The 25,787-nt window shown below is 31.9% G+C and overlaps 3 protein-coding genes across 6 annotated transcripts; 1 reads left to right on the top strand and 2 right to left on the bottom strand.

Annotated features, from left to right (window-relative positions):
• The first annotated feature begins 9,429 nt into the window (after window positions 1-9,429).
• LOC11434801 (protein ROOT INITIATION DEFECTIVE 3) lies at window positions 9,430-14,216 on the top strand. The gene is made up of 8 exons (XM_003621502.4): window positions 9,430-9,807; window positions 9,890-10,003; window positions 10,085-10,218; window positions 10,342-10,489; window positions 11,174-11,373; window positions 12,171-12,298; window positions 12,996-13,237; window positions 13,573-14,216. The coding sequence occupies exons 1-8, from the start codon at window positions 9,601-9,603 to the stop codon at window positions 13,723-13,725; spliced, it is 1,326 nt and encodes a 441-aa protein (XP_003621550.1). The 5' UTR covers window positions 9,430-9,600; the 3' UTR covers window positions 13,726-14,216.
• A 1,144-nt stretch (window positions 14,217-15,360) lies between these two features.
• Window positions 15,361-18,892, bottom strand: LOC11421145 (pentatricopeptide repeat-containing protein At3g46790, chloroplastic). Of its 4 annotated transcripts, none has more exons than XM_039828228.1 (3): window positions 18,720-18,892; window positions 17,522-17,618; window positions 15,361-17,424 (listed from the first exon to the last, which is right to left on the bottom strand). In XM_039828228.1, exon 3 carries the CDS (start codon window positions 17,174-17,176, stop codon window positions 15,563-15,565), a length of 1,614 nt encoding a protein of 537 aa, XP_039684162.1. In that variant the 5' UTR covers window positions 17,177-17,424; window positions 17,522-17,618; window positions 18,720-18,892; the 3' UTR covers window positions 15,361-15,562. The 4 variants fall into 4 exon arrangements, with proteins under 4 accessions (XP_039684162.1, XP_039684161.1, XP_024625669.1 ...); XM_039828227.1 differs by having other exon boundaries at window positions 17,522-17,615; XM_024769901.2 differs by having other exon boundaries at window positions 15,361-17,618.
• A 1,169-nt stretch (window positions 18,893-20,061) lies between these two features.
• Window positions 20,062-22,764, bottom strand: LOC11433842 (proline-rich extensin-like protein EPR1). Its single transcript, XM_003621500.4, has 2 exons — window positions 22,473-22,764; window positions 20,062-21,688 (listed from the first exon to the last, which is right to left on the bottom strand). Exons 1-2 carry the CDS (start codon window positions 22,645-22,647, stop codon window positions 20,466-20,468), a joined length of 1,398 nt encoding a protein of 465 aa, XP_003621548.1. The 5' UTR covers window positions 22,648-22,764; the 3' UTR covers window positions 20,062-20,465.
• Window positions 22,765-25,787: the final 3,023 nt, after the last annotated feature.

Here is a 25,787-nt window from a genome sequence, read left to right as displayed (position 1 = left end):
CAGAATTTCAAGTTAAAGCTTGTGGGACCCAGGACACATGGCATAACACCATTGGACACCCTACAACGGCTATATGAGCCCAAAGACTCTATAAATAGAGGGCTTGGCCTTAGCAAAACTTGCACCATTGCAAAGCATACAAGAAAACAACTCTGATTTTGTTTGAAGCTTTTGCAAACTGAAATTGATCAATCTCTAAGTCTTTCATCAACTTAGTGCAAATCAATACTCTTGTTATCTGTAGGATAACCTCTTCTTCTTCTTCTTTCATTGTTTGTTTTACAAACACCCAACTTCCATACAAATTGTAACAAAGTCTCATCTAGCTTTTAGAGGTCCTAAAGTGTTAGGTTGAGCAAAGGTTGTAAAAGTCTAAGTGGTTAACTTAGCAAGAAGGTGCAAGCCTGCTGAGGCTTAGAGAATACAGGAGTGTAATTGTTCAGGTGAACAAGATTGTAAGGTGCAGGACTTGAGAGGTTATCTCAAGCATCTTAGTGGAAACTCTCACAGGATTGTGGGGAGTGGACTAGCCCACATTGGGTGAACCACTATAACTTTTTGTGTGTTCTTTCTTTCTTCTCTATACTCTTTTATTTACAGTATACACAACACACACTTACACTTATACTTTATTAAGCAATTTTGTTTATGAACTTCAGAACATTCTGAAGTCAGAAAGTTAACATAATTCCAAGTAAACAACTTGAGAATCACTTTTAAGTTTCAGGATAATTTTTAAAGGGTCACAATTCAAACCCCCCTTCCTTGTGACTATTTTATCTACTTCAACTCCCATAATATATTTTTCATATCCTTAAATCAGATTGGTTTTCCAAACATGCAAGAATGAAGGAAAGGAAGGGACTCACCCCAAGGCTTGGGGAACTCTGAAAGTTGTTTTCTTCTCTTTTGGTCTCACACTTCACTCTCTTTTCCCCTTTTCTCAAAAGAAGTGTAGCTTGCATGCCATCTAATTGGTTGGTTTTCCTAAGTGGAGAGAATAATCAAATATGTTATTTATCTAGACAAAAACTAACATGTATGACACCATATAAATTAGTTTTTGTCTTTGTAGGTTGCTTTTCAAGCTGATTTATGAGATTATGAATGTTTTGAAAAGGTTTTTGACTTTGTCAAATTTTATTCATATTAATTATATATATATGGTCCATTTTTTTATAACACAGTGACCAATTTGCAACCAAAAAAAAGATAATGTGTAATATAAAAATCAATTTTACTAATTCAAAAGAACTATGAGAACGAATATGAGATTCTCGTTTAATTTTACTAAATCAAATTTAAATTTTTTGATTTTTAAATGGGATATTTAACAAAATACTTCATAAATTTCTTTCATTTTAATTTTTATTAAATTTACGAGCGTGCAGACGGGCACTCCCGTGCCCGTCTGTCTGCTTTTTCTACCGCCCTAATGTGTCCAACTCATTAACATTATGTTTTTGTTCAATGTTGGTTTTTTATATATGTTTTGTGGACAAAATTATCATAATTAAAAGAAATATCATACATGTAATTGATATAAAAAATCGAACTTGTTAAAAAATGTAAGATTATACATGTCCACTTTCAATATGTTGTCGCAATTCACTAATGAATTTTGACTGATACCGATATTTTCATCCCTCGTTAAATCAAGTTTTGACCTTTGTCCCCGTTAAACCAATAAAATGGCAAAAACAAAAGATCCTCAACACTTGTTATGATGTCTGGATGGTTTCAACATCTTTTCTCTTTTGATTTAAATTTTACTGTTATTTTTTCCATTTATCGACTTTAAATTGAGTCCAAAACCAAACCAACATACACTTCAATCTTGAAAAATTGTATAGTCAGATGTCAACAAAATTTGAATAAAAATGCTTTGGAATTGACCAAATAAAAAGGCCATGAGAGAAAAATAATGAAAACCTAATTATAAATGCCTCGTTTACCAAGCATTATTGTTGTGACCATTAGCCAACGCAAAAGTCCCAAAACGCGACCAATCGTCCATTTCCATTATGGCGTCCACTGTTCTACCCCAACCACTGAATGCTATGTCCTTTGCATTAAAATGTCATTTACAGGCTCCCTATATCATCCTCCATTCATCTTTGATAGTGAGGTATACGTCAACCACGAATAACGTACCCCTCCCTTCCCTGATTGACGACCATTTTATAAAAGAAATAAAATATTTAAAGCATGCATGATATACATAAGCAAACAATGAAAATAAAAATAATAACATAAAGAGAAACATTTATGATATAATGGGTTGGTAAAATAGAAAAAGTGAATAATATAATTGAAAGATACCTTCATGGCCTATGTGACTCCTCCACCACATGCCGTGCCTTGGAACAAATGAAGAGAATGAAGACCAAACTATGAGATACATCAGCATAACAAAAAAAGGAAGAATTATTCCAACAACAAAAAAATGAGGCCCCTATGGTGCTTCTCTCACCGTTGTGGTTCACCCTTGCGTCGGTGGTAGAGGTATGTTATGTAAGATACCAATCTCTTGAAGATGTAGAGGAAATTAATCTTGTGGACGTATAGAGAAGAGACATACCATTAAAAATGTCAAAATATTAAAGAAAACAAATGTGTTTAATAAAGAGTATACAATGAAATTCCCTAACATATTCAATGCCTAATAATTATGTTTACCTATCATTATCTCCCCGATGTTCTTCTAAAAATGCTAAGCAAAAGTACTGAAATACTCATTCTCTAATGAGTAGTGATATTTAAACATCCATTTGAGACAACTTTTTTAACAATTTCTTTTCTCTCTCTTTTCATTGGTCAAAAACAATGGAGAGAGAAAAAGGAAGAGAGAGAATAATGGTATAATGTGAGTATGAGAGAGAAAGTTGTCAAAAAGTTGTATAAAAATGGTTGTACAAATATCATTTCTCTTCTCTAATTGTGAGAATTCAATTACCTAATAATTATTTGACCCATTCTCACAGTCCCCCTAGTGCAAACAGAAGTTAGAAGAGTAATTTTTTCATGAAAAAAAATGGCAAACACAAAAAAAAAAAAAAAAAAAAAAAAACTCATTACCTTTATCTATTGTTGTAGATTTATGACAAATTTTAAGCAAACCCTTTGAGTAAGTGTCAATATGACATTTATATGTAAAGAACAGACAATTCCACTTGGAAGAAAACTGTCATCCATAAAGAATTCTTTACTCCAAAAACTTAAATTATAGAAGAATTCATGCACCAAAATACATTTTATTTCTAGAATTAATTATTAACATAACATGTGAAAAATAAGATGAATTAATACGACATCAATGCTTAGTTAAGTATTAACATCAGCAGATGAATTCTTTCAACAAAAACATTAGCAGATGAAAAAGTCACATTGTCTTTAAAAATAATAATTAGCAGATGAATTATAATTATAAAAAAAGCACTTGAGGAACAATAAAATATTTGAAAAACAAAAATAAATTTTAGAGAAAAGAATAATGCAAATTACCATTTTGCAATGATAAAAATTGAAGCCTTCAGCCTTCTCCATCTTTTTCCCTTACTCTCCTCTACAATCTAACGTAAAACAAAGGCCAGTAGAAAAGATGAGAAACAAATACTCTACACATGGCACTGTTGGTGCTCTATTACAATTTTTGTAAGTTGTAAATATCAAAAATAAAACTGAAGGGAAGTTATTTTTTTGGTGTGTGATTAGTGGGGGTAGATTTTTTCTTTAATAATTGTCACCGTGTGTGTGTGATTATTAGTGGATAAGGCTGATTTTTTTTAATTACTTCCATTAAATAAGGGCATTTTAGAATTTATAAAAAAGACTACGCCAAAATATAATATTGCCTTTATTAATAGATATTAATAGGTATAGATTATTCAAACAATACAATTTACATTGAAGAATTTGATTTACTCTAAAATTACATTAGCTCAAAAAAGTTCATCACCCAAACACACTTTAAGTCATTCTTCCTTTAGGATTATGCTACTATTAAATTTATCAAAAAAACACACCCTAATACACATAACAATAAGAGTTTTAGTAAATCACAAAACACAATTAATATAAGTTATTATATACTAAAGATATAAGGTGAGTCTTACCGTTGCAATGTTACAATTTGAGACATTTTTGCCGATTTACCAAGGTTGAGATATTAAGTATTCATTGTTTGGAGCTTGCATACCTAATTAATACCCCAAAAGTAAACATGAAACGCAAAGAGTGTAATTCATCTCCTAAATTTTGCTTACAGCTGAATGAATTTTACATATAATTACGCATGACAATAAAATTCATACCCGTGGTTACCTATCTGAACCAAATCTAATTTAACGGATTTTTCCCGTTTTGATTGGGGTTGAGTATGAGTTTGGGTTTTCCCCGATTTCAAAACACAGGTATGGGACGGGTAAAGGGTATATAGGTACCCACCCCGAACCCATACCCAAATCTGTCCCGAATGCAGAAAATTACTTTATGTTGATATATCATGTAATTTTGTTTGATAATTGTCGTGTTATAAAAACTACCAATGATATTTAAAGGAGCAACTAAATCAATCGGTTTAACAAATGTTAAAATGAGCATATTGTTGGACAATGCATTACAACATTTCTCTAGGATTGCAAAAAAAACTTCTATTTTTTATTAAAAGAATTATTCAATGCGGGGAGAGGGATGGAGCGGGGATACTCGAACCCGTCGGGGACGGGGATGCGGTTCAATTTCTCATCCCCGTTGAATATGAATAGGGTAACGGGTAAGTATATGATAATCGGGTATGGGAACGGGAAATCTAAAGTCCATCCCCACCCCACCTCATTATCATGCCTACATACAGTGATATATGCTTACATCAAATAGTTTTGTAAATAAATGTGCCCTTAATTTTTTATATAATGCAACTTTTTAAAATAGTATTGCAGTACATTATTGCAATATTTTTTTTAAAATAATACATAATTGAATTATAAAGAAAATACAACATTAATGTATTCAACTTTACTCTTTCGGCAAAGTGAGAAGAGTATAGGTTTTGAAATACAAGTGAGTGAACAGTCTCATGTCGACTAAGAATAAACTAAATGAATGATTAAAAGACGTGTTTTAAATAATGAGTTTAATTTTGATATATTGTCAGTGTAAAAAGGCTTTACAACATTAGAAAATCACAACCAACCATGTGCGACTTTAGAAGTAGTTATGATTACAGTCAAACGTTTTTAATGATCTGACGATCATGATTCATTGAAAGTGTAATACACTAGCAATTTATATAAATTAAATTCTGAATTAAAAAAAATTGATAGCTATTCATGCATATATTGCCACCACCAAGACTGACAATAGTCGTTTTATCCGAGTCTTCATCTATTGGGCTCCCTTCTTTTTTGAGGTTCCTTGTAAACTAGAAGACATGGGATTACTCGAGTCATTTTCTTGTCTAAGAACAAGAATATTAGTTATTGGTCCTGCAACATTTGAAAGATTGGCATTAAACAACGCAAAGAATGCATGCTTGAGCATACTCAGTATTGTAATTAAACAAAGTGATTGATATCGTGTCCAGAAGGTGATATGAGATATGAGCATGTGGGTTCGGATACAAATGCAAATTTCATGCATTTATATAATCATCTAGAGTATATTAAAAAGAAAAATTAAGTATCCTTGTTAAAGGGAAACAACAAATTACTCCAAGTACAATCAGTCAAACGGTGTGAATGAGGTATACACTAGCAGTAGCAGTAGAAGTATTAACAAGAGTTGAATATATGATGAATACACTGTCAGTGCCAACTGCACTGAGATGATAACTGATATAACTAAAGCAATAAGAGTTGAAGATGTTATGAGCACTGGCATTCCAAACTCGAACTATTCCATCATCAGATCCAGATATTAAAAAGTTCTCAGCGGCACTATATGCTAAGAAAGTAACTGACCTGCTGTTAGAATGAGAAAGTTAATTAGTTAAATTACACTACACAGCTTGAATTAATCTTGTTTGAGAAAGCGTATGGAAACACATTATATGACATCTCCATGAGCTGTTTACAGATTTATTTCATAAGCCCTCTGGGATAGCTTATTTAATATAGCCGTCTGGGATATATTTCTTTGTAGCATTCCATTAGATAAGGTCCATACCTTAAAAAAAGAAAACATAAGAAGTCAGAAACAAGAACTGTGAATTGGAAAACAATCCAGATTCAAGAAATAGAGAAGAAAAAAAAAAAACTCAACTCACTCTCAAATTGTCAAATCTCTTAATTCAAATTAATAAAAATTTGGGTAGTTTTCAAATATATGTTTTTGGGTGAATTTGGTGTGAAGGAATCATGGTTTAAACTCTTCATTTTTCAACCACTATCTATCATTGTGTATCCTATTGGAGCATGAAGGAAAGAGAATATATTCTTTACCAATGAAGATGGAAAACTAATATTTTTTAGTTTAAGCACGATAATTATTGAGGAGCTCAATTTTGTTAGAGGTAAATTTTCGGGTAAGACTATAACTTATAAATGGAGTCTTCTTCTAATTAGAGAAATAAATGAATAATGTAATTTCGTATTTTTACCCAAATGATATATGATTATAGTTGTTACTTTGTAATCAAATGAATCTTCCATTTGTGTATGTGATAATTATTATTAAGTGTAAGATAAATCAAGAAACCATTTGATGTTAAAGATTTTGCTTTATCAATTTCATTTTGACTATCTACTCTCTTCATATTTTGTAAAATTGTTGTTTATTTCAATTGATTAAAAGCAACACATAATAGAACAAAATAAATATAGAATTTGAATGTACTAAATATTGTGCACAAGTATTTGAATCAAATGTCTTTGTCGAATCTAACCCGAAAACTGAGAATTGACGGTGAGGCCTACGTTACCCTCTCTTGTTTAGAGGGTAATTATCCTCATATCAACCAATCAAAATGTAATATACATAAGTTACATTAAATGTTAAATAAATGAGTAGATTTTTTTCTAAAAATAAAAAGAGTTAATCTTAATCTTTTTTTTTTTTGAAGGAGAGTTAATCTTAATCATAAGATAACTTTTAATACTTTTTTTTTTCTTTTTTCAAACAACAAATGTTTTTTTTTTATATATATATTAAGGCGTTCAATCTTAATTAATTTACACCACAAGACTTATAACAAAATTTTGTAAAAAAAAAAAGACTTATAACAAATAAAATTCTACATAAAATTTTCTTCCATTCCAGAACCCCGAATGTGAGAACAAAAACATCTCCTTCATTCAAATTTCTTCTTCTTTTTCATTCTTCTTCCCATTTTGATTATTCAATTTTGTCGTTTCAAACTGCCGCAGTTTCCAATTATAGTGAGAATTGTCGTTGTTTCTAGAACTGCGTCAGGTATCGTGACTTATTTTTTTTATTTAAGCAGCCAACCTAATAAAATCTGATAACACGCATAGACATGTCTCACTATCAGCCAAAGCCTTTAAGTCCAAACAAAAGATCACATAACCATTTCAGCATCAACCAAAAAAATGCTAGCAGACTCCCACAACATCACAACGGCAACACCTGCTAGCAGCCCTCAAAGTACAATAGATGACTTACTCAATTGTTATAATTAACTACCTCACACCCAAGAAAAATCAAATCAAAAAGAAAAATCAAGTCACCATACCTAACGTGGTACTGAAAATAACGAAAATTCTCACGATATTTGGAATCAAACGAACGACGACGATTCTCACGAAAATTAAAAAATGCGGCAGTTGGGAACGACAAAATTGAACAATCAAAATGGGAAGAAGAAATTTTATGAATATAACTGATAAATTTAAGGACATTCACATGAAAGAAATTTGATGTGAAATTTTAATTGTTCTAAGCCAGTCTTGTAGTGTAAATTAATTAAAATTGAACACCTAAATATAATTAAGGCAATATTACTACATTGTGATTGATTGACTCGTCACCCTAACTCTCACTTTCCCTCCCTCCGTCGCTCGCCGCCGTTTACACCGTCGTCTCTACAACAGGTATTCGTTACACCACCAATTTTCGTGCATCTTATTCACCTGTTTTTATTAGTTTCATATATTCACATAGTTAAACTTTGGAGTGTTTTAGTGAGAATCACTATACTATTGTTTTAGTTTATTTATTATTAGGGTAGAGACAAGCACGAAAGCAATAAACAAAAAATAAATAAATAAAACTATTTTTCAAATTGGAGAATTAAACTGAATCAGGCTTGTAGGCTTGGAGAATTATATGGCTGGTTTTTTACGTTCGGACATCCACAACATTGAAAACAACTTATAACTTATATAAAAATGTTTGGACTTTATTTTATCTTTTGTTATAGAAATAGCATATACATAAGCACTTACATGATAAGCACTTAATTTTATCCAATTAGAGTTTCACAGGTTTGATTGAAATATTATTTTATAGAGATTTTATGAAAAATCAGAATTCATTTTGCGTTTGTTTACCCTGTTAAAAAATAACTTGAAGCTGCTCTTAACAGCTTCTCGTTTGAAGCTATTTTTAGATTATTTTTTTTAGATTTTGATTATCTTAAAAAGTTGTAACAAACATATGCAATACTCTTAAAAGTGATTTTTTTTTCTTAAACAAGCTATAACAAACAGGCTCATATACATGTATTATAAATTGCCTCAACAACTACTTAAGTAATTCAATTTTTCTGAATTGGACATCAACTGACGATACCGCTGGTTAATGATTCAACTGTTTTAATATGTTCGAATCGGGATGAAACTTCGAGTGACTTGCCAAACTAATAGAGCCGTAGTAAAGACCGGTTTAAGGTTCAACTGGTTGAACAATTTGGTCCAGTTATTAAAACACTGGGTTTTAGGCTTGCAAGGATAAATTAGGTTTTATTTTACTTGTTGAAATCAAAATGTAGTGAAAAATTTGTTCCTAGTGATGGAACTTGTTTGTGTTAAGGTTGTCAAAATCGGAATCCCACTAAAGATCGTTGGGGTATAGAAAAAGCGTAGATCGTAAGATGGTAACAAGGATCATAAGATCCCAAAAAATTGAAAAAATTATAAAAACATATTATATTTCACCACCAAAAATAAAGAAACAATATATTATTTATTGAACACCACCAATATCTCAATTTCCCAACCTAATGAAATTATTAAACACCACCAAGTCCCAAAAATATAACCAATATATTATATTTCACCTAAAAAAAAAAAAGAAACAATATACTATTTTTACTATTATAATAAAAATATATTATTTATAAAACTAAAATAATATTTTTTCTATTATTTATTATTTGTTGTTATTTTATTTTGATTTTTATCAAAAATATTTTATGATTTAAGTCTTCAAAATAGTCTTAGGAAGCCAATGTTGAAAACAGAGCAAGCCCAGTTTTAAGAGGCCCATGTACTAAACAGAATAAGCCCAATCTTTAATATCTTCCTTGAGCAGCGCCGCTTCTTCCTCTTCTTCTCTTTCTTCACGCCTTCGCACGCTGCGCCATCTTTTCCGATCTTCGAACCGCTCCAACTCGGCGGAGGCTTAGTGGCGCGCCGAGGAAGGATGGTGGTTGTTTTGGCTTCATCCACGGATGCTAGTGGTGGGATTGGATGCTGGGACCTTAACACAGGTTCTGAGCAGATCCGCTACAAATCATTTTCTTCCCCTTCTCATGGACTTGTCTCTGTTGGTGATCGTTTCCTTGCATCTTCTCAGCTTCGAGATGCATCAACTTCCTCTGCTTCCGTTTTCTTCTGGTCCTGGTCCAAGGTCTTTTGTTTATTTTTACTTATGGATTAGTATTTGTATCCGCCAATGCAATTTTCTTAAATGATGTTTTTACCTTGTGCAGCCTCAAGTTGAAGTTAAGAGCTTTCCTTCTGAACCTATCACGCCTCTTGCTTCTAATCACAGTGGCACTTATCTAGTTGGTGGAGGTTTGTCTGGTGAAATATACTTGTGGGAGGTGACTTTTCTTCTTCTTTTCTGTATTATTATGCATCAACAGTTTGTTTCAGAATTCTGAATTGCCTCCATTACTTGTTAGGTTGAAACCGGCAGATTGCTTAAGAAGTGGCATGGTCATAATACGGCTGTTACTTGCCTGGTATTTTCTGAAGATGACTCACTTCTAATATCTGGTTTTAAAAATGGAAGCGTACGAGTTTGGTCTCTCTTAATGTATTTGATACTCATCTCGTCTCTCCATTTTTTCACCTCTTATTGTTTGTTTTCCCTTTTGGGATTATATATATAGAAGTGCTGACCATTGTGTAAAACACTACTATGCATCATATGGTTCAGGATATTTGATGATGTGAGAAGACGGGAAGCAAGCAAGATTTATGAGTATAGTTTTTCAGACCACACTTTGTGTGTAAATGATGTTGTGATCGGTTATGGAGGATGCAATGCAATTATAGCTTCAGCGTCAGATGATCGGACGTGTAAGGTTTGTTTTACTGTTTTTATGTGGCAGTGTTGTTGTCGAAAAATAGATAAACAATGGAATATATTTATCGCATCATATTTACTATAGCAAGATTAAATTGTCAATCTTTACTAGTTGAAAATTTTAATCATTTATGGTTACATATCAAAACTTTCATAACGCTGGGGGGAAACCATCTGTTCTTGTTCTTGGGTGATAATGTCAAAGGTGCATTGTGCTTTATTCAAGTATAAGAAGCATATATTTAAGGAAATTTTGGCCATGAACATAATGCTTTTTTGAGAACTGATACTGTAATAAAAAGCTTAGCTAATTTACTGTTTGAGTGGACTTTGATCTATATTGTCTTCTGTGATTAAGTATCTTTGAACCTGAATTACTGTGCTTCTCAGTTGTGTATTAATTACTACCTCTGTCCCTTTTTATAGAATCTCTTTCCAGTTTTTAACTGCACTAATTATTCTATTCCAAAATATCCCTGATTATTTTGCATCAAATTTTTTTTTTTGCTAGTATAATTATTTTTCATCTTCTTTGCAACCAATAAGTAAGCAATAAATACTATACAGGGTAAACTTTGCAAAACAATACAAATTTGTTTTCCAATTCATAGATTTATTTATTTTTCCAAAAGGCAATCCACAGATCTTGTTTCTGAATTCTAATTTGTTTTCTTTTTTTAAGGTATGGACCTTATCTAATGGAATGCTACAAAGAAATATAGTGTTCCCTTCAAAAATTAAAGCCATTGCATTGGATCCTGCTGAACATGTTCTCTATGCTGGCAGTGAAGATGGAAAAATATTTGTCGCTGCACTTAACACCACAAGAATCACTACTAATGATCAAGTTTCATATATCACTGGTTCATTTTCTAACCACAGGTTATCTTTTACCTCTTATTGTCAACTGAATTGAACTGTCGTCATCCTCTCTTACATGATCCTTTTTATTTTCCCTAAATTTGGATATATTATTTCCCGAAATTTGATAGTGCAGTTAACTCAACATGACTGTCTTATGCTCTCTCCTAGGAACATACATGGTAGTTACAATGCAATATTGTAACTTGTAGTTCCTAAGGGAGTAAGGTAATGGAAGCATTCAGTTTTGTCCTTTGGAATTTATGGACAAATTTGATGACTATGGGGTTCTACCATAATGTTATTCTCAACTATGAAGAATTCAAGCAAACATTTAGGCCCTGTTTGGATAAACAATTTAATTAAGCACTTAGCAAATAAGTGCTTATGTATAAGCTAATTCTATAAAAAAAATTAATAAAGTCAAACTGTTTTCATATATGCTATAAGCTGTTTTCATAAGCTATCCCAGAGGCTTATGAAATAAAGCTGAAAACAGCTCATGGAGATGTCATTGGGTGTTTCCATAAGCTTTCTCAACAGTCTCACAAGTGCTTTTAGCCAGTTGTTAAACTCAAATAGGCCAATTCAAACAGAAGCTTAGTCTTGGTGATGTTGTATCTAGGATAGTTTGTCAGAAATCACGTTTGAGTTTATCGCTGATTCAAAGTCATTAAGCTCCAACTCTCCCCTGATTTAATTTTGTTTGCACATCTCATTCTCCTTTTCGCTTCTTTGCCTTGTCAATTACAACAAAAGAAGAACTTTATTCAAGCTGTGTAATGTCATTTAACTATTTAACTTTCTCATTCTTACAGCAAGGCAGTTACTTGCTTAGCATATAGTGCCGCCGAGAATTTTTTAATATCTGGATCTGATGATGGAATTGTTCGAGTTTGGAATGCCAGTACTCATAACATCATCCGTGTCTTTAAACATGCTAAAGGTATTGCATACACTTCTTGAAATATGGCCTACTTGTGGTTTGGGTCTTTGGGATTGCTTTTACAGATCTGGCTTTTTGATTGCGTATCTTGTTTTGTAAAGAATCATTCATGTGATATTTATTATGAACCTTTTTTCTATGCAACTTTTACTTTGTCAATGCTCAAGTTATTTTTTTTCTCTTGCCAAATTAGAACCCGAGTTACAACTGACACTTTGCTTGTGATATGTTATAACAACTAATGATTATTACGATTTTTCTGTGCATAAAAATTTTACTTGATCAAAACAATATAGGGGCATTATTGCTCTAATTCTCTGTTTTTTTAAAGAACTCTAATTATCTCAGTGCAGTTGGCACTGACAGTGTATGCATTCAACTCTTATTAGTACTTGTGCTGCTAGTGCTATTTTCCGAAGTATTTTTGTTCGATACGTTTTTTTTACACATGTATACCTCATTCACACCATTTGACTGGTGTTACTATGAGTAATTTGCCATTTCCCTTTGACGAGGATACTCAATTTTTCTTTTCAATATACTCTAGATGATTATATAAATGCATGTAATTTGTGTTTTTATATGCTGAACCTGCATATGCTCATATGTCATCACATTCAGGACGCGATATCAATCACTTTGTTTTCAATATATGCATTCTTTACGTTGTTTAATGCCAATCTTTCAAATGTTGCAGGACCAATAACTAATATTCTTGTTCTTAGACAAGAAAATGACTTGAGTAATCCCATGTCCTCTAATTTACAAGGAACCTCAAAAAAGAAGGGAGCTCAATTTCCTCCTCTGGAAAAGTATGCGAATTCAATGGATGAAGACTCAGATAAAACGACTATTGTCAGTCTTGGTGGTGGCAATATATGCATGGATGTTTCATACCTTAGTTCTCAAGTGATTTCTAGTTACAGTAAAGAACTTCAGGTTTGTCTCTATTGATGATTAGGTTCCTTTAATATTTTTTTTTTGGCTACAATGTTTCTTTAATATTTATAGCTATCAGTTTTTATTTATTTTTAATTCAGAATTTAATTCATATAAATTGTCAGTGTATTACACGTTCAATGAATCATGATCATCAGATCATTAAAAACGTTTGGCTGTAATCACAACTTCTAAAGTCACGAATGATTGGTTGTGATTTTCTGATGCTGTAAAGCCTTTTTACACTGACAATATATCATTAAGCTTATTGTTTGAAGGATAGTGATTATTTAATCCTGTTTGTGAGTTAACATCTCTTTTAACCTATGTATCAGAGTCAAGGTTCAGCTGCTGCTTCTGAAATGGAGATAGAGAAACTAAAGCGTGATTGCCAAAAGTCGGTACAAATGGTTAACAAATGGAAAAAAATGTATGAAAACTTGCATCAATTTTGTGTAAAGGAGATGCTAGATGGAAATGAGAAATAAGACATGTTCTAGTCAGGAACGTTTTTAAATCTTCCGGGGTACCCTAAGTGGGATTTCAACCTACGACCAATTGGTTAACATCCGAGCTCCTTGATTATCTTGATACACTAGAAAGAGAATTACCAGATACGAATACAAATACAATTGGTGTATTTATCTCTAGCTCTAGCATCACAAGGTTCCCTTCTGCAGTTTGTTTTGCTTCCTCTTATTATCAGTAATTTTTTGGGTACCTATACTCTGCTACATTGTTTATTAGCCTCTCTGCCTTTGAGTCTTACTTTGAAAATCTTCATCCCTTTTGTTAGGAGTATTATGTAAACCACGTCTTCACATAAAATCTTAAGACATTGAATATCTGAGCACATTTAGTTTATTCTTAGTCGACATTGGACTACCTACTCACTTGTATTTCAAATCCTTACTCTTTTCTCTTCGCCAAAAGAGCAAGTTTGAGTAGCATTGTAATCTTTTCGGATTTAAATTTGATACATTACTGTTGTATTTTTTTTTATAATTATTTATCATTATTCAATTATGTATTATTTAAAAAAAAAATTATTTTCTTGCAATAATATACTAAAATACTATTTTAAAATTTGTATTATATAAAATTAAGCACGCATTTATTTACAAAACTATTTAATGTAAGCATATATCACTATGTAAAATTTAGGGTTAAATATGTTTTTGCTCCCTATAAATATGTCAAATTTTCGTTTTAGTTGTTCAACTTTTAGTCTTCCAAAAGTTTTTTATCCTCACCTGTGGTTCCTTTTTAAAGTTAACTCATGTATAATTCATATTTTTGAATAAAATTTTGCAAAAAAAAAAAAAATTATAATATTATAAGAATTTTATAAATTTTTTCACAAATATGTATGACAATCTCTCCTAAAAAAATAATTTTTTTTTTAACAAAACATAAATTAAATATGAATTTTTGAACACCAAAGTCTTAGAAGTTCATATTTAATTCATGTTTTGTTAAAATTAATTTTTTTTTGGAAGAGTTGGTATAATATTCTACACATTTCTGAAAGATTTCATTAAAAAATATGAAGTCTAGACACAAGTTGACTAAAATGTAGAGACCAAAAATAGTTTTATGGAAGTTTAAATTTGCACATAACAAAACAAAAATAAATTTTATTTAAAAAAAAAAAACTATTTTTAGTTTAATTGAAAAGGAGTAGGTAGAAGTAATTGAAAAAAGAGTATAATTGACAAATTGTAACATTAAACTATTAAAACAACAGTTAAATAGAAACGAAGAAGCGTACCCAGACGACATTTAAAAAGAAATGGATGCGGTAATGTTCTAAAAATTGGACCGAATTGGTAAGTTCAACCCAATAGTTTGGTTATTGGTTTGATCCCAAGATTGAACTGTGATTGGTTCAACTATTTTTTTTTTTTTTTTTTTGCACTTTATTTTTCCATCCGGTTCAACCATAGTTGAATCATGACCCGAACGTCTTACCAGTTCAATCTCCAATCCGATTTTGAAAACATTGTTACTATCTGTAGTGCCAACATAAATATACAAGATTTATTTGTATTCACCCATCAGTATAAGGTTTTGACAACAAAAAAAAAAACTCTTAACGTAGAGTTTAATTTGACCATTTATGATGAAGTGATTAGGTTACTTTCATAAGGATTTTCATTGTTTTATATAAATGTTGAATTTCAATGCATTGTAAAAAGAGACAAAAATTACAGTGCAAACTCAACTGGGGATTGCTATGTTTGGAACAATGGCATCACTCAATTTCTGTCACTATATTAGAATTACTCATAAGGATTTTAAATGCTAAGCTTTTTCTGCCAATAACTACCAATAGTCACCACAGGAACAAACTCCATCTTTAAAACAGTGGAACCTATTCACATCTCTAAGAAGAATCTCTCTGTTAGTAAATTTTGAAACAAACTTCATAAAAGCATGACAATCTTCACACAATCTCAGGTTGTTTGAAATCCTAATGATTTCACCTTTTGAAGTATTAATGAGTCCGAAAGCAACGGCAAGCTTTCCACTATGTCCCAATACAATTCTTTCCTTCTCTTCTTCATCAAGATCGTAAGTAACAACGTTTGTCTGTGGAACATAACCCTGATTCTTGATCTCAGTTAACAGTGTAATAAGGAAAGCACAAAGCTCTTCGATTTGAGGGTTATACTCTTCAATAGAGACAAGCGAGTATATCTTCCTTTTTACTTCAATCCAGCTGCAACTCGGAATCTTTTGCAAGCCACGAGATTCCAATTGTTTCCTTACACGCCTTACATCGTTCCACATCCTAGATTTTGCATAAATATGTGATAAAAGCACGTAATTGCCAGCATTCTTAGGCTCCAACTCAAATAGCATAGCACTTGCTCTTTCAGCAAGCTCGACATTACAGTGAATCCTACAAGATCCAAGAAGTGAACCCCAAACCGTTGGTCCTGGTTTGAAATCCATATTTTGTATTAATTCGATTGCTTCGTCTAACCGATTAGCTCGGCCAAGAATATCCACCATACAAGCATAATGCTCCATTCTTGGATGGATTCTGTACTTATTAAGCATAGATTCAAACAAAATCTTTGCCTCTTCAACAAGGCCTGCATGGCTGCAAGCACACAAAACAGTAATAAATGTTATGTAACTCGGCGAAACTCCTCGGTTGATCATATTTTCAAAAATTTGGATGGCTTTCTTTCCTAAACCATGCATACCATATATGGAAATTAAAGAATTCCACGAAATAACATCACGTTTCTTCATATAATCGAACACTCGTTGTCCCGTCGAAATCTCACCACATCTTCCATACATTGTTATAAGGGTGTTAAGAACCGGAAGTGTAGAATCAAGACCCCTTCTAAGGACATAGGCATGGACCAGCTTTCCATGTTCCAATGCGGCAAGACTTGCACAAGCTTGAAGCACACTCACCATTGTTATTGGATTCGGAACTGTATCACATGCCTCAAGCATCATTATCTGAAAAAGTTCCAATGCTTTCATAGGCATTTCATTTTTTGCATAACACGCAATCATCGCACTCCATGAGACAATGTTCTTATCAGGCATAGCACCAAACACAGAACTTGCATAGGATACATAACCAAACCTAGCATATACATCCAACAAAGTCGTCATAACGTGAACATGTCCTTCATAGCCATGTCGCAGAATATGAGCATGAATCTCCTTACCCTTCCGAAGAGGACAAATTGACAACTCCGAAACAACACAAGCTTTAAGAACATACGTATACGTGAACCTGTTCGATGGGATCCCAATCCAATTCATCTGACCATACAATACTAACAAATCTTCACCACGACTCGCCATTGCCAACGCTCGAAATATTGCATTCCAAACAAAGATGGTTTTTTCCCGAGTTTCATCGAACACCTTACAAGCATGATCAACAGACCCTAAATCACAATACATGTTGATAAGTTTTGTAGCCAAATACGGGTCTTGGTCGAGACCACTACCGACAAGACGGTGATGAACATCAACGCCGTCAGAAAGAGAGTTCTGTTCTATACAAGAATTTATCAAAAGCTCGAAAGTCTTTTTAGTAGGATTCGGCTCGCAACACAAGAGCTGAACGGCTTGCTTAAGATTGCCACCTCTACACAACGATTGAATCAAGTCATCATTGTTGTTGCTCTTAATGTCTTTAGTAGGATAGCCTGAAGCGTTCAATGAAACAAAAGATACATGTGAACTGTAGCGACATGGATAGTTTTGAAATGGACCATGTCTTACAAGTTGGGGCAGTTGAAGCACCTTCATCAGATGTTTACAACCACTTTTCCACAATAAGTTAGTCAGTGTTGCTGCTATTTTACAGTCACGTATGCATCAAAATCTACGGTATTACCTGCTAGTAACAAATAACTCAAGGTTACACAAAGAACTTCTACCAATCAAAACCCTAAATTTCAAATTGTCAAACATTCAATTCGGTTCATAAACAAGTGTTGACAATTACAGTTAGCAGAAAATAGCTATTTGTTAAAATTCCACTACGCTACAGTGCTGTAACGCCGCAATAGCCGCTATTTTGACAACATTTTATATTAAATACCACATCACAAAACAATAGCCTTTGGCTACTATAGCCGTTATTTGGCAAAACTGCCCAAACCTATCTCTCTAATTTAGTCCCTGAACGATAGAAACATAATAAACAATCTCTCAACTATTTCAATCCATCAAGTTAGTTTCCGAACCATCATTCTCTCTCCTAGTTTTAAAACAATAGAGTGACTGACCATAGTTTAGTGACTATTTACAGTACATTTTATAGTTGAAGGGCTAAATAGGAGAGAAAATGATTCCTTAGTCTTCAGCTATAGAAATATAATAAACAACTATGTAGCACCGACACTTCAAATTGAAGGCATGTCTGATGTCCAGCACGTGCCAGTGTCTAATACCGACACCAACACATGTTACATTCCAAAATTCTATTTTCTCATATTATTATTGGTCTCAACATATTAATTTCAGTGACGTGTCTGGTGTCCGTGTTAGTACTTCATAGATAAACAATAAATAGTCCCTAAACTGTTCTCAATCCAAACAAGTTAGTTTTTGAACTATCATTATCTCTCATATTTTACAAATAATAGAGGGACTGTCTAACATAATGGATTGTAATAATAGTTCAGAGATTATTCCTTATATTTCTGTAATTCACAGACCAAATAGGAGAGAGAGACTAAATTGAAATTTCATTGTTTCAAATACAAGATAAGGATATAAGCAAAAGATAGAATTTTTACTTCAAGAACAACAAAATAAGGTTACTGGGTCATCAAATTTCATCACTATAAGAAAACCCATTTCACCATTTCATCAAAAAAGTAGTAAAATTTATGTAGATTTTAACTGATGAAACAATGAATAACATTACTTGAAAAGATATTCACAGCAAGAGCGTAAAACAAGAAGAAAAGATGAATAAGGTTTTGAGGGTTACCAGAGAAAGAGAGAGAGAGAGAGAGGATAGTTGTGTTGCTGTAGAGGCTATGATTGTTGTTACTGAGAGAGATAGCAGAGTGAATGTTTCTCTCTGTTTCTTTCAAAGAAAGACATGGACGCTGCTGGCTTATTCAACAAAACGAGTGCACTCCAAACGAACATAGTTAGATTATTTAGATATTTTTTCTCTCAAAAAAACATAAACATGTTTGGATATTTTGTTTTAAGTTTAAATGTTTTTTTCCCACTATTTTGCAAATATTGTAGTTTTAGTCCTCTATTTAAAAAATAAGGTAATAGTCAATTTACTTTTTGAATATGTAAGGAGTAGTCACAATAATCATTCAATGTATCAAAATTTTAAAATAGTCTTTGATAAAGACTGAAATAACAATAAGTAAATATTTATAAGGATTGATATGATAATAAATAAGTATATTGAAGGACTAATATGACCATATTAACGAAGTATTTTAATATCAGGGACTATTTTGACTAACAAATTACACAATCATGAACTATTTTGAAATTTCGATACACTAAGAGACTGTTGTGGCTACTTATTACACATTCAAATATCAAAATGACTATCAACCCTTTTAAAAAATTAATTCTTAGTTCACACTTTCACTTTTTTTGGAATGTCCACCTCCACCGAGTCTAATGACATACCAATGTACAGATGTTTAATATCTACTTTCTTCGTAATGAAATATAAGCAAAAAGAGTAGTTGAAAAGTTGAAGTATGTAGACTAAATTTTCAACCACATACATTGACTTTTTAACTACCATTTTTGCTTATATTTCATTTTGAGGGAGTATGTCATTTATATTTTTGTTTTGACTTAATGCATTTTTTACCCTACTTTCTCAATTTAGAGATTTTAGACCCCCTAATTATTTTTTTAGCAATTTTAACCCCCACATTAATTTTTACTAATGTGCTCCTTTAAAAAATAATTAATATTCATGCTAGCAAACATCACACAAGTATTGTGTCAAGATGATGGACAAATTGTTATAACTTAAGAATCACAAGCTCCACCTCGAATCCAAGAATCAAAAGCATGGTCTCATTGTTAGGATAAATTTGTTGTTATTTTTGTAAAAATCAGTGGTACAAGTCAATTAGGAGTTGTGATACTTTGGTAGTTGATATTTACTTTGATTCTTTGTAAAAATGTCAATTATGAGATGTTATAACTTATCTTTGATTATGAGTATCAAGTTAGTTTTTGATCGTTACATTTCAAATTTTGTTTTCAACATTACAACATATTCATTAAACATAGGCTAAACACAATTATATAATTTAAACAAATATAAACCATTACAAATATTGAAGCTCAAAGGTAACCTTATCCTTAAAATTTATTACTAATACATCAGTGATATTTCAATTTTTTTCAGTATTAGTCACTAAACATCATGGAAGGAGTTATTACAGAATTATACAAGGATATTAGCTGCTATATTTAAATATCCAAGTTTGTAATTGAAATTGTAGGAATGTATCAATTTAGTCCCCTACATTATCAATATTTTAAAATAATCACTGAAATTGCAAAAGGTTAAACACATTCATCTTAGATATGTTATCAAATGCATCCCGATGTAACGAATTTAATGACATTCTAGTCCTTCGGCAATTTTAGTGATCATTTTGAAATATCGATAATATGAGGGACTGGATTGATACAATCTTACAATTTTGATGACCAATTTGAGTATGTACTCATTTAGTTAAGGAGAAACATTCTTTGTAGAAGCAGGAGGTGTGCCACTACCAGGTGGAGGGAATAATGGAGGAAAAGGAAAAGCCAATCCTGGTGGTGACGAAGGTGGCGGTGAAGGACTTAAACCTGGTACCGACGGAAAAGGAAACAATGGTGATGACCCTGATGGAGGTGGCAGAAATGGATTATTGGGGACTAATGGTGTTGGAGTTGGTGGTTGAAATGGGTTAGGAATAGTTGGTGTACTTGGTGGTTGTAATGGATTATTAGGGAGTAATGGTGGTGGAAAAAAAGGATTAGGAGGAAGGTTAAAGGAATCAAGGTTAGTTGCTTTTTTTTCATCTAATGATTGAACATTTTTTGTAGTTTTTGTTGATTTGGATTTGGATGCATCACTAGTCATTCCATTTGGGACTAATGGTGACAATATTGGTGGAAGAATTTGATGTAATAAAGGAATTGTTGGATGAAATGGATCAGGAAAATGTGGTGTACTTGGTGGTTGTAATGGATTATTAGGAACTAATGGAGGTGGTTGAAGTGGATTAGGGACTAATGGTGTTGAAGTTGGTGGCTGTAATGGATTATTAGGGACTAATGGTGGTGATAAAAATGGATTAGGAGGAAGGTTAAAAGTATCAAGGTTAATTACATTTTTTTCATCTAAATTTTTTGAAGTTTTAGTTGATTTGTATTTGGATTCTTCACTAGTCATTCCACTAGGGATTAGTGGTGACAATTCAGGTGGCAATATTGGTGTAAGAATTTCAGGTACTAAAGGAACTGGTGGAAGGAAAGGAAGAACACCACTAGGGGGGTTTGGATCTTGAAGTGGGGGTGGAAAAGAAGGATCAATTTTGGGAGGAAATGAAGTTTTTTTCAAAGAATCAAGAAGTTTTTTTGTGTTTTGAACAACACTTGGTTTTTGGTTACATAAATTTGGTTGTTTAAGTGGTTTGAATGAGAAAAACCCTGCTGAAAAAATGTGTAGTCCTTGTTTTCTTGATTTTAGGTGAAGTGATGAAGATGAGGCTGCTGAAGCTATAGAACAAAATGGTTCATTGCTGCTTACTAATTTCACTACACACCCTTTGATTCTCTTTACATGTTTGCTTACTGAGAATGGAAGTTGGATTTTGAATTCACCATGTTCATTTGTTTTGACTTGTTTCTTGAATCTTGGTTTTGAAATTTCATTTCCATCTTTGCATTCTACTTCAACTGATGCACCTGCACACAAGAATATTTTTTTATAGGACAATAACATAAAATTTAGACAACACAACACCTGAAAAGCTATGTTTTAAAAACTGGAGCGAAGATCGAATAGGTGAGACGGTCATGATTTAATTGGTTGAACTACAGTTCAATTAGTCTGCAATGTAATCGAGATTAAACCAACCGGCAAACCAGTCAGCTCTTAATTGGTTCAACCTGGCGGTTCAATAGGGTTTTTAAGTAATCGAGATCAAACCAACCGGCAAACTAGCCAGCTCTTAAATGGTTCGACCGCCCAGTTCATTAGGGTTTTTAAAAGAGCAATGCTATATTCACCGAAATTTTTCTTCCCGAATCCATCACGAGATGACGTGTCACCGTTTAAGCATAACTTCACTTCCGGAAATCATGGGAAATCATGGTGAACATGTGGTAGTTAATTAGCGAAAATCACTTCGCCATACATTCACTATAATCTTTTCGCTGTATATATCATTCTCCTTTTTAAAATATTGCATGAAAAGGTCAGCCTATAAAGCACTTAACACCCGACACGACAGTGACACATTAAGACCGGTAATAATTTAAGAAAAAAAACAATTGAATGTAATCACATGTATCAGTATCACGTGTCAAATTCCAAACACACTTTCAATCTCAAGTGTTACATAGTTTTTTTAAGCAACATGTATTACATAGTTGTTATCTAATTTAGCAGCTTGTATAGACTATATAGATATAAAATTGAATTCTCTTGCAAAAAAAATTAGACAATTAAGCAGGTTAAGAAATGGACCTGAAATGAAATGATTTCCCATGGAGAAATCCTGTTGAAAACATGTGTCACAATAAACAGTACCAACCACAACAGCAGAAAGAGGCTTCTTGTGATGATGATGATGATGATGACTAGCCTCAGAAAATGTACCAAATGTTACAATCAGAAACAGTATTACAAGGAACCAAGACATTCTAAGGTTTGTCCTCTTACAAAGGGTCTACAATATCTTATATACTATATGGATTTATGTTCTTATGATCCCTCTTTATCTTTAACATTGACACCAAACAGACTAATATATAGTAGTTTTACAGATTGGGTTCTAACAAAGGCTATTTATGCTTATCATGAAAAAGTCACTCAACTGTAAGCTTTAATGCAGTAATTGTAGGTTTGTTTTCCCATCACTAAACAGCTAGGAATTCAAAAAAGTAATGTAACAATTGGGACACTTGCTTCCTACTCAGACCTCACAACTGCGTGTGTGACTTTTAAGTAGTGTTTGTCACTTCATCTACATACCAAAAAGGAAAATAGTAATGTACTAATTAGGTTAATATAGATGGTTCGACATTCCGCTCACATTTACAACCGCGACATCGTTTTCAGTTCGCAATTCTTTAATTGATAGGTCATATATAAATTTTATTATAAATCTTCCATGAGTTTGGTGGTTCTCTTTGATCTTGCATTTGATGTCCTCCCTTTATCTATTTTTCTTGAGTTAATAGTCACTTTGATCCCTGAATGTATAATGATTAGTCATAATAATCCCCTTAATATCAAACTATTTTGACTAATAGAGTACACAATCAGAGACTATTTTAAAATTTTGATACATTGAAGGACTATTGTAACTATTCATTACACATTTAGGGATGAAAGTGACTATTATCCCATTTTTCTTTGACAAAATAAAATAAAAAGGTAATGTATTAGATAAAGAGAGAAGCTCCTAGCTACTGTGTGTTTAATTTAATGGATGGATGGATATATTTTGTTTCTTTGTTGGGTTCGTATATATGGTTGGGACCTTGTGTTGATTCACGAGATAAAGCAAACTAGCCGCATAATATGTGAACATAAGCAAGACTAACACAGAATGAGAAAATATCAAACATTTTTTAATTTTATTAAAAGAATTTTTTTTAAATATATAAAATTAAAATAAAAGTAATAAAAAATTCGATTGAACATGTATGTAGTATAACACTTTAAAGGTTTTGATTCACATGATAATTTAAAAAACGAGGTGTTTGAATTTTTTTTTTTTTGGTAAACAAAAAAAAACATAACTTTAATTATTTTGACTAAAAAAGTTAAATATATGAAACCTTTAATTAATATTTTAATTGATGTAAAAATTTGGAATATGGATGAGACTCTCCAATTATAAAGTATATATATTTATATTTATACTTTGATGAAATTTATCTTATAATTATCATTTCGTTTTAAAATGTAACCAAAAAACAAATCATTTTAAAATATTATTTGTAACTAGCGGTTGACGGGCATTTCGTGTCCGTCTATATGTTTTTTTTTATTATGCTAACATGTGTAAATTATAAATAATTTTTTATGAAATTTAGATTTTGATTAGAATTATATGTATAGATGTTTGTGACTTATTGCAACAAATCAAGCTTATCTTTTTCAATTACACAACAATAATGCAAATATAATATAAACTCTTATCAATTTCAATGACGCCAACTATATAATCTTATTATAGAAAAAATTATTTAAGGATATAATTGGAATAATAAAAAATCCAACCCAAAATATCATATTTCCTTTATATATTTTCAAGATAATATTGTTCATATTATAATGGGGTATTTTAGTGAGTTATATATTTTTTTAATTAATAATTTAAAATATTGTTATAAAAAGGATAAAATTGTAAATAAATATTTTAATGAAGGGTAAAATTGGAAAGGAAATAGTCGGCCCAAACTCATGCTAACTTGTGCATACTTTCAAAATTAAGTTTGCACAATTTCCAAATTTTTATTTCTACTTTTGATTTCTTATTTTGTGTCCTTATGACACAAGTTAACATTAGAATAATATATGAAATTCTTTAAAAGGTTCTAGGTTCAATTTAGTGGGCAATCTATTTTCAAATTTATACTTAAAACACCTTAATTAAATTGATTAATTTTACAATGAAAATTTATATAATTTATTAAAGATTTGTCTTCCATTTTAAGGAGATTATTATCCTCTACTTCATTAGAATGATATACTATTCTGAACGTAACAATAGGTTGTTTAATAATACAACTACTTTAGGGGTGGACAAAAACCCGCGACCCAAAAAAACCCGTCTGAGAACCGACGGGTTGGATCGGAGTGGGGTTTTGGGCCCGAACCCGCCTGATGTCCACCCCTACCCAGGTTGTTGGACAAAGTAAAATACTTGTCTCTAGGTTGGTTGAAGGCCAAAAAAAGCCATTTTTTCGTTTGGTACTGATGGGTGGTGGTCAAGCCCTTTTTAATGTCTGGACATTGGCTAATGGTTTTTGTTTTGTAATTTTCGACTGACATTGTGTATCTTTTGGAGTCTCTATGGCACGTCTTATGCTATTGAGTTTCTTTTGCTGTGTTAATATATATCCCTTTTTTTATTGTTAAAAAAAAAGTATAAATTTGAAGACACAAATTTAGATAATTTATAGAATGTGATACAAGTTTGCCAATATTTTAAATTGCGAAAATACGCCTAAATTACAACATAAATAAAGGCATAAAACCATAAACAAAGATTTCTAATAACTTATAGAATTCTCTTTGAATTTCATATACTTTTTTTGTTGTTGTTGAAGGAATATACTTATTAGTATATTATTTTAAATTTTTAAAAGAAATTAGAAGCAACAAGAAACAACAAGAGAAATTATCCGAGGAGGAGAAACCATAAACAAAGTTTTCATATTCAAATAGTATCGTTTAGCTTGGAATGGGCTATGTACAGAAACGAAGAGTCTTGCTTCATTTGCTAAAGTTAATTAGCATCCACAATGAAGACCCTCAAATTGAAGGTTTAAACGGGTTCCACTTATACATATAATTTTTTATTATTTTTTAATAACAGTACCTAATAGGTACTCATTCATTCCAATAGAGACTTTCTGACAAAAAGTTTAAATGGATCCCACAGTTAACTCTTCTCATTTACATTCCACCATTAACATATTATTTTAATAAAAAAAGTGTGAGGGGACCACTAAAAGATGGGGATTTTAGAAGACCCCCAAATTTTTTCCTACAATGGAAGTACCTATTAGTTACTAGGTCTTAAATGGTGAAGATCTCACGATTGTG

Source organism: Medicago truncatula, chromosome 7 (genome assembly GCF_003473485.1).
Source record: "Medicago truncatula cultivar Jemalong A17 chromosome 7, MtrunA17r5.0-ANR, whole genome shotgun sequence".
In the NCBI taxonomy this organism is placed as follows: domain Eukaryota; kingdom Viridiplantae; phylum Streptophyta; class Magnoliopsida; order Fabales; family Fabaceae; genus Medicago; species Medicago truncatula.
The sequence above is the reverse complement of the archived record's forward strand: the minus strand, read 5'-3'. Positions and strand labels throughout refer to the sequence as shown.